At 43.4% G+C, this 9692-nt stretch overlaps 1 protein-coding gene across 2 annotated transcripts; it reads right to left on the reverse strand.

The window, feature by feature from the left end:
• cidec (cell death inducing DFFA like effector c) lies at positions 1-4593 on the reverse strand. Of its 2 annotated transcripts, none has more exons than XM_070959277.1 (6): positions 4364-4593; positions 2725-2793; positions 2482-2635; positions 2052-2201; positions 1259-1449; positions 1-477 (listed from the first exon to the last, which is right to left on the reverse strand). In XM_070959277.1, the coding sequence occupies exons 2-6, from the start codon at positions 2775-2777 to the stop codon at positions 297-299; spliced, it is 729 nt and encodes a 242-aa protein (XP_070815378.1). In that variant the 5' UTR covers positions 2778-2793; positions 4364-4593; the 3' UTR covers positions 1-296. The 2 variants fall into 2 exon arrangements, with proteins under 2 accessions (XP_070815378.1, XP_070815376.1); XM_070959275.1 differs by lacking the exon at positions 4364-4593 and adding an exon at positions 3088-3151 and having other exon boundaries at positions 23-477.
• Between the last annotated feature and the right edge of the window lie 5099 nt (positions 4594-9692).

Below are 9692 nucleotides of genomic sequence, written 5' to 3' on the forward strand. Positions count from 1 at the left end.
GACTTTCAGGAATGGGAAAATAAAAAGTGTTAGTGTTTTATTTATTCATCTCCCTAAGAAAAAGTTAGACAGTAGTGCGTAAAAGTGCTTTCTGAGGAATAACGTGGTGACGGCCTCTACGTTCACATGGGACAAAAAAAAAAAAAGATGTAACAGAGCAAGAAAGTGACTGTGAGAGGAGACTGAAATGTCTGCACAGGAAACTGTGACATGAACAGGTGGAGATCACCTGCCTCATCTGTGACATCTACACTGTGTCCTAAATCTTAGAGGATGTGTTTCTCGTCAGTCCCTCATCAGTGAGACATCTTTCCCAGCAGCATGCTCTGCAGCTGCCTGATCCGGCTTTCCTGTGGCAGCGCCAGGCTCTTCTCCGCTCGCTCCTCCTCCTCCAACAGCTGTTCAATGTAGCAGGAGGAGCCCAGCAGGATGTGGCCTGTGGCCTGCATGGAGAAGATGGTCCATCGCAGAGCCTCTCTGGGAGCACAGAGAGAGAGAGAGACATTGAGAGACAGTGGTCTCTCTAGAAAACTAGAAAACTGGACACATAAAATCCCAGCAATTGAGTGCTGTGGGATATACATATATCTGACATTTTATCAAGAAAAAAGGACATGACGTCTTGAGTAACTGTCACAGAAAATGAAATAGACAAGCATGACAGATCAGCAGCCACTGATGAGAAAATGAGTGACCGTAAATATTTACAACCTCAGATGATCATTTCTCACACTAACTGCATCTCATAAGACTGCCATCTAAGAAACAAACCTCTTGCGATGCAATATGAGCACAAAAGCCACCTATTTCACTAGTCTGCAAAATGTAATCCTCTCTGACTGAAGCTGCACGCTAAAGCTGAAAACCAGCCGATCTCAGCAGCAATGACATAACTCCTCCTAAATTTAATCTGAGTAAAATCTAGTCCTTGTTCTTCCTGTACTTCCTCTTCATCTGACCATTTCAACTCCACCACCCACACAGCAAAATCTGAATTTAGAAATGACATGTTAGGTATTGTGTGCAGACTTCTTTAACTGTTGTTAATCTGTTCAAAAAGCAGCTGATGTACAGTAGAAAATGAATCAGAAGATAATTGAATTATTAGTGGCTTAAAATTCATTAAAACGGCTCAGTTTTCTCCTCTAACTGGATCAAACTATTACTAGGAATCCAACAGGAACATTATGTAATAGTTCAAACACAAAGCATAAAAATATCAGAAGGCTTCAGGTATTTGGCAGGCTCTATCACTCACCTCAGCATGTTTTTGGCAGCGTAACAGCGCAGGTCATAGGACACCGAATAAACACCGTACAGGGTTGCTTTCACGTTCAGGCAGCCAATGAAATCCTTGGGGCTGTTCTTGTAGAGGTCAAAAGTCAGCTTGGCCACATCTGTCCGGTGCTGCGGCCTGCCCTCACTGAGCCGATCTCTGGAGGGGCTGTTCTGTGAGGCAACGGGAAGAGAAACACAAGTCAGGTCAAAAGGGTGCAGACACATTTCGTTGGTATGATTGCAGCCACCAATGACAATGAAGCAAAGTCAGTTTGAGGTCACTAGAGTAAATGTTTAGGGGGGGGGATCACTGCACGCTTCAGTTTCTATGGAAATTAATTGCTTTTGGGTGAACGGCATTGACATTTGATAATACCTCTGGGTCTGATTACTATTCAACCCCAGCCTTCGATTTTTCTCTAAAAATGATGAAGGAAGAAACTAATCTGTGGTGTTCGCCCTGTGTTCTGCCGTGGCACAATAACGGAGATATGGCTCCCCTGTTCGGTGTGAAGGATCAAGTATTTGCTGATTAAATTTCACTGAAGAGTCTGCAGATCCGTGCATCATATTCACAGCTGCTGCATTTAAAGACACATATTTTTTCCCGCCTGTTCAGTCACCACTTTAAAAAAACCACCGGCAAAACAAGCTCTGAGCAGAAGAAGATCATGGTGTTAAGCGTCACTTAACGGTGTCGTTTTAAAGGTGAAGCAGCTGATCCACACTGTCACCTAGTGGTTGATGTGAAAAGCCTCACAACACTAACATACTGTATGTGGGGTCCACTTCTGGCCCTTCTCCAGGACCATGAGGACAGCGTTTTCAGGGAGCGTCTGGAAGAACTCCTCTGTGTCCACCCCTGTGCCGTCTTCATCCAGCACCAGGGCGCTGACACACAGTACACTCAACGAGTCACTGACCTGAGAGCACATACATACACACATTAGTAATTAGAAAACATGGTCCATTCTGCAGAGAGACAGTGTTATTAGTCAGATACACGTACGTGAGCCTCACAGAGGGCGAAGCAATAAGTGAGTCACAGGTTGGTCTGTATGTGGTCATTTTAAATGTCTATACACACTCCAGAATGTCTCCTCACTATACCTTTAGTTTTAACGTCAGCGTGTAACGTCATCCACCCTCAGCTACGCCAAAATTCCCCCCTCAGCCCTTTCAACACTTCATCCCCCTCCCTACCTTGTTCATCAGGTCTTCGAGCGTGTCTGCCATAATGCCCTTCTTCACACTGCGGTCAGCATTTGTGACCCTGAAGGGCCTTGGACGAGGAGCTCGACCCGACAGGAGCTGCTGGGTCATGGAAGCGCTGGCTGAGACGCTGGCTGTCACGCACCTGAGAACAGATACCAGTGAATGATGCTAAAATGTTAACTCCTGTGACACCGCTGACAGCACACTCAACTCATGGAGCAGCAGTCTTACTTGGAGAGGGAAGACGGAGTCAGAAGGCTGAGGGACTTCATGGCGTAATCCATCTGAGAGCACCTCCACCTGCCAGTGGAAGCGTAGCAGTTAGACTTTGAACTGCATCATCACAGGCACAGGGTTAACATTTAGAACAGGCCTCATGGAAGGAGGTGAATATAACAGTTTGAAAGTTCAGACACTTTACATTCAGCAATAAATTAAGACAATGATCTACAGTAGATTCTGCTACTGAAGGCCTCCATCTGTCATAATTAAATCTAATGTAGGAAACAAACCCTTGTCTTCAATAAACTACATACATTTCACTATAACAACCCCCCAAAAAGACACAAAATTCTCCAACATGAATAACCTTACAGTTATAGAGAGGAGGCCCTTCACCGGCTGCTGTCCTGGTGTTTGTATAATCCCCCTTCAGCGGCCGCTGTGTCCTGAAGTGCTGCTCCCGACTCTGTGTTCACCACTAAAACTTTCCGATAACGTACACGCTTGATGCTATTTCTTGCAACACTTGGTCACTGAACTTTGTGCTGATGACTGCTGAGCTAGTTGCATGCTGTCAACTTTATTGAGTAATTCTCCATGAACACTCCCACTAACCCTCTCCCGGGAAAGTCCTTGATTTGGCTTGTTCCATGCAAATAGCTTAAAGTACATTGTCTCACTAACCTCTAGCGGTATGCAGCCATGCAGGTAGATTTGGTTTAATTTGTCCATGTTTTTCACTGGAACTACTTTCTACTGAAGAAATAGTCCCTATGAAAACATGCAGACGTGTTATGTGGATTAGCAAAACACACTGTGATTGCAAGGACTTTAGACTGATTCTTCAATCTAAATTCAAATGAGGTCATCCTTCAATGTTTGCTCACACACACACACACACACACACACACACACACACACACACACACACACACACACTGGTGCAGGCTCAGACAATGAGTGTTCACACCCCCCGGTGTTATCACATCATGTCACACAATTAAAGCAACAGGTAGTCTGAGATCAGCTTAGGACACTCGCCACAACAATTCAAACCGAGGGACTGATGTGAAAATGACATGACAGATCTTACCCAGGTACAAATTTACATTTTCAAGGGTCATTGTTCCTCAAATGGTTTTAAAAAGTAAGATATCTGAATGTTTGTCTGACTGTAAAGAAAAATAAAAAAAACCTTCAGACTGTGTGGATCAGAAGTGACCTGGTGCAACCTCTCTGACATGCCTGCTGTGAAACAAAGAGATGTATAAAGAGATTTACTGCCCCTCTAAAACACTCATTTTCTTTGTTTACTAGGATAACGTAGGCCTATGAGACAGATCCCAAGACATTAAAACCCCTAAAGACTGTCAGATGCTTTGTTTAATCAGGACATTTGTAGATTTAAAATGACTGCATCAAGGATTTTAACTTACAAAACAGTCCCCAGAAGTTAAGAACAGGACTTAAATATGGACAGACTGAGGTGGACTAGACCTTCACTTTCATTTCAAATAAAGCAAATACAATATCACCATAACATAATGCCACATTTATGGTAATGTACACATCACCTGAGCAAAATATGATTAAAAAACCCGATTCAGACAGTGTGACAAGAGTACAACAGCAAAATATTCACACTTACTTTAGTCTCTGAGAAGTGTCTCCACACGAGCCTGCCACTGCCTCATCAGCGCTAATTAACAACACCTGGATGAGCTGATTAACCGCCACCGTCCGCCATTTTGGCTCCTGTCTGTCCTGTTTGAACAGCCCTGTGGCGTTTAATCAAAACGCTGTGCGGAAAAGAAGAGAGCATAATGCATAAATTTGTCGATATGAGAAACCGTCTTTGGTCAAACTGTAAGTGAATATGGTTTTGTGTGTTTTGCAGCGTGTGGATGCAAGAGAGGCAATGAGGACATCACGTGGACAAACGAGCAACTGCTTCATTTTGGCTCCTCCAGTTAGGAAACACCTGCTGTGCCTTCATTAAAAAAAGGTTGAAGCAGCGGTCCCCAACCACCGCCATTTGGTACCGGGCCCCACAGAGTAACTGAACAAAAATGTTTTATTGATCATCAGAGTCTGAAGGAAGTTTGATTTTTGAAAATCAGGTGCATCCGCCTGTGCCTCTGCACACATGTCAAACCGCTTGTCTCAGGCACGTGATACAGTAGTAAAAAAGAAAGCCCACAAGCTGGCGATGAGTAAAAAACAAACGTCTTTGGAGAGCTTCTTCGGAAAGGGGAAAAGGCCAAATGATGAGACAGAAGAGTCTACAACTCCCAATGTACAACTACAACAGTAAAAGTATAGCAGAACTGGCCTTCTCAAAGAGAAACTATTATGTTTTTAACAGCTTATATTTGTTATTAGTGATGCACTTTAATGTGGAATATGGTGGAGATCATTTCACCAAGTTTAAATACCGTTTGTTTAGTGTATACCAGGGCATTATATTTTAGTAATAAGAAGATAATCACAGCTTTTGGATGAAATCTCAATGTGTAACTACTGAATATCTGTCAAGTAAATGAAATGTAGTGGAGTACAAGTATAAAATAGAATAAAATGGATATACTGAATATACTGGATATACTGATATACAAAATTGTTCTTAACCCACGCAGTAAATGTATACCACTGGCATTGGAAAGCGCCTGGGTTTATTTCCTGTAACACGAGCAGCTGTAGTAGATAGACACTTGTCGAGGCAAATCTGTGAGACCACTTGGAACCCGAACTGAAAAGGACTGCGCTCATTACAGAAAACTGAGTAGCCTCCAGTTAAATGTTTATTGTGATAACTGCCTGATGATGATGATGATGACGATGATGATGACGACGATGATGAGCTTTATTTTGTGCTCATGGCAGTGGTGTGTGAAGCAAAGCTTCACTACAAACAGCATGAGTTCTAGAAAAAGCTCTGGTGCTGCTTTCCCTTATGGCTCATAGCTTGTGATAAGTGCTGTAACAGTAGCCTGAGAAAACCATTTCAGCTTCCTTTAATAGATTATTGTTACAATATTCTCAAGGCAATAGAAGTAGCCCTGTGCTTAGTGATGCCAGCTGGAGCAACAATCAAATGCTAATGTCTGAATAATTGCTGGATAACTGGGCTTGGAGAGTTTCTGTGGTGACTCCATCGTGTGTAGCTGCTTCATATTATTTACTGTTCTTGTAATATTTCCACTATATTGGCTTTAACAGGACTGAAGCGACCACATCTTGAAGTGATACAAGAAATAATTCCAGGTCATGAACCAGTGCAAAACAGAACAAACTCATATGTAACTCAGAGGACCAGTTTATTTCACTCTGTTGCATCACATTTCATGCTCACTGCAGGAGCACAGATGAATCATGCCACAGACATTAATCTAATGTAGGGCAGATAATGCATCAGACTCAAAATAGCTGCAACTTGTTTGCCAAATTTATCAAGTGTTTGGGAACAAAAGTCTACAGAAAGGGTCTGTTCTTCTTTCGGGGGTCAATATCCGGCCCACGTCTTTGTCCTGTTATCACATATCAGACCCTGCCGTGGGTGACGCAGGCTCATCTGGCTCAGACCCATTCATTTGTGATTTATGGGGAGCTGATTCTTGTAATTATACTAAGCGTGCCTGATATCAATGCAGAGTGAAATGAATTAGACTTGAGAAAAAATACGAGTATCATATTGGATTTAATTGAACAACCTTTTCTTTGCATTCAGGATTACACATGCAAACACAAGAAACGGATTTCAGAGCTTGATCACAGTTTCTGACCGGTAGGTGAATAATGTTTGAGACAAAAGGCCGGCTTCATCTTACATCGTTTGTCTTTGTGTGCATTGTCTTTCTGTTCATGTTTTACATCAATCTGTTGAATTACTTCACTGTTTCAAGAGTCAGAACACAGAGTGGTTTGAGTGCAGAATGAGCTAATAAAACCATTCAGATCTAAGCTCTAAAGGACGAATACTGACCGCAATGACTGTTTTCACCTGAACTAACATTGTTTCTAACAAGGTGCCAGTGCCACAATGTAAGAAGTTAAGTCCCCTGTGAGGTGAGATTTTGTCCATCGAGCCCCTGACAGCTTATTATTTCCTCTTGCCTATTCGTGCCATCAATTCTGCATTGGCTGCTGCCTTGGTTCTCATGTCCTGGTTCTTGGCCAGATCTATGAGGACACTGAGGATGCTGGTGGGAACGTCGAGGGACAGGGCGAAGCGGGACCCCTGCTGGGCTCTCTTCGGCACCTGCAGGGCTGGGCGCGGGGCTCTTGCTCGCCGGAGCACAGTGTGATGCTCTGATCGGAGCAATGAGTTCAACACACCGCTGCGGTTCAGGATGTCGACAGCCAGCATGTCCCTCTGTGTGTCTTCATCAAGTCTGGCCAGAGCGGGACTGCTCCTCTGGCTCTGGACACACCAAGGCAGCAGCAGAGCCAGGCAGAAACACACACGCATGCTTCTCATGGTCGGGACTCTGCAGGGACAGAAGAAGGACAGGTCATCCAGTGCAGGCTCTAAATTACACAACTGTAACTGCAGGGCTTCTCTCGGTGATGGCACGCATCCGGAATTTTCTTCTTTGCAATAATGAGAGTAAAGAAATCATCAGAAAACAGTCTGTGAGGCTAGTGATGTAAAACAAGAGGCTTTCAGATAGTATGCTGCTACAGTATAATGAAGTTCCTATTATTTTGTACATGGGACGTAATATCCATCACCGGGATCTACCAGTGCACAAAAGGACATAAATGATCTGTCCTGTCCTCTGTGCAGTAATTGGTAGATTTGAAATATAGCTTAGAAAACGACAGAAAAGCATGTCGAAACACTAAATAGTACATTAGAGTCTTCTGCGGGGAATTATACATTCTCCAATATTTTGTACACTTGTCCTTAAAATTATCCAGAATTTTGTCCAACTTTTTAATGAATCGTGCAATATTTTCTGACATGTACAGATAAACTTGAGGAGAATTATCAAGTGTCATAATCCCAATCAGTACTTACTGTATGTCACCAATGTGAGAAGCTGGTAACTTGACAAAAAGGCACTTGTCCTTCCTCTGGTCTGAAGCAGGGCTTTAGTAATAATCTCTTGTGTTTAACCCTCAGATGTCCTGTGATAGTGTCTCTTCTGTCTCCCAGCTTCGTCTTCTCCCTCAGCTACTGGAGGAGCGACCTGTGCGGCATGCAGTTGGATTCTCAACTGGACTTGTGCCTGCTCGTCCGCGACTTTGTCCTCTTCCACGTCGGTCTTCGCTGTGACACTGCCCCTTCCCCTCTCCGTTTATCTTTTATGTCTCTACACCCCATCACCCTCCCCTCATTTCATCTCATTTCCTCCACACTCATTGCTGTCTTTCTCTTGCTAAAAATAACACGATGGTTATCACAATAGTTTGCCTATAATGAATTGGACATTTGCCCCGGTCTGCAGCCAAAGCACAACTGAAACTCACTGTCTCCATTCAAAAGTCAAGTACCAACACGCTGCAAAAAAACAAAAAACAAATTTCTCTTTCTCATCATGGTGCTGTGAGATCCATGCAGATTGGGGTACCTTAGTCTCATAATCACAGTGGGGGGCATATGATATGTAAAAAGACAGTGGTAACATAAAAGGCACTCTCTGCAAAGGGCGAAAGTGTGACAATACAACACCATATGATGCATACATGCACGGCTTGTTCAGTTCATTTGTAGTTTTACTGAAACAGCATGTTTAAAATCGAACCATGTCTCATCAACTAGTCAGACTACAGCCAAATGTCCAGGACCGAAAACAAGCAGCCTACATCCCAAACTCAAAGAAACAGGGCAGTTCTACATGAAAGAGCAGGCCCAAATTGTCCCACATTACTGTGACAGTGATTCAGTTCAACAGGGAACAGTTAGATGGGAGCAGCTCCACTAAATGTGATGTCATCAATTAGAGTTTAGGGAGGCGATTGCATCTTGTAAAATGGGATTTATGTGTTTCATAATAATTGAAGTAGAATAAAAGGAAAAGCAGATTTGCTCACTGAGTTCCAAATTTGATAACATGGAATAATCAGTATGAGCACTTTTTATTGATTCTGTAGACTTCTCTGCTCTGACTTTGTGTCGTGACAGCCATCGCAGTGGTCTATCTGTGTAGCGTCTTGAAAGGTTTGCCAGGTATGACGTGGGGAAATTCAATCACGACGCTGGACACTGTGCAGTGTTTCCACTTATGGGAACATAATGTATGAGTACACAAATCTGTGTATTTACAGAACACTGAGGAGGAGAGCAGGGCAGTGTTGGGAGGTTATACAGAGGAGCGATCATAGAGGAGGCCCTCTGGAGCATAACAAGGAGGAAGAGGCTGTCAGGCCCAGGAGGGAGGCTGCACAAGACAAAGCCTTCCTCCTATCCTGAGTCACCTCCAGTCCAGCCCATCAAGGGACATATCCTCATCTGACTAATGATATGAATATTACAAGTTCAGCCTGATTACAACAGCTGGGCCCTCAGGGGCCCTCGGGATTACAAGCCATCTCAATTAACCTCAGATAAACAAACATGGGTCACATGGGCAAACGCTGATGTCCCGGGTTGCATTCCAATATTGTAAGTTACAGCACGATGCAGGGCTACACGTGGATCAAAGATGATGTCATCTCCATGATTCAAGATACAACATTCTGTATATACGTTACAGCAGGTCCTTGTTTATCATTCAAGCAGCTTACTGACGTAGTTTCTTCATGTGATAAACTCAATCTATCAGAGAGCATCTCATCAAAATGAGTTTTATCATTGACATCAGTCTGATTGATCTGCACACTGAAGCTTGCAACATGGTTCAGTTCTAAACACACTGTAGTAATTGGCAGCAAGTAGAGACTACAAAAGGCCAATAGAGGGACATCACAGTGGCAAAATGCAAGTAGGTGACCCACATATGACCCCACAGATCCCTGATTAACCTGATGTTTAA

This window comes from Chaetodon trifascialis, chromosome 3, assembly GCF_039877785.1.
Source record: "Chaetodon trifascialis isolate fChaTrf1 chromosome 3, fChaTrf1.hap1, whole genome shotgun sequence".
Lineage (NCBI taxonomy): Eukaryota > Metazoa > Chordata > Actinopteri > Chaetodontiformes > Chaetodontidae > Chaetodon > Chaetodon trifascialis.

What these genes read in the sequence shown, in the direction of transcription:
- cidec (XM_070959277.1), bottom strand. Translation starts at nt 2,777, where the DNA reads ATGGATTACGCCATGAAGTCCCTCAGCCTTCTGACTCCGTCTTCCCTC. An exon ending in ACTCCGTCTTCCCTCTCCAA is followed by an intron (nt 2,636 to 2,724) that starts GTAAGACTGCTG and finishes ATCTGTTCTCAG; the next exon opens with GTGCGTGACAGCCAGCGTCT. An exon ending in TCGAAGACCTGATGAACAAG is followed by an intron (nt 2,202 to 2,481) that starts GTAGGGAGGGGG and finishes ATGTGCTCTCAG; the next exon opens with GTCAGTGACTCGTTGAGTGT.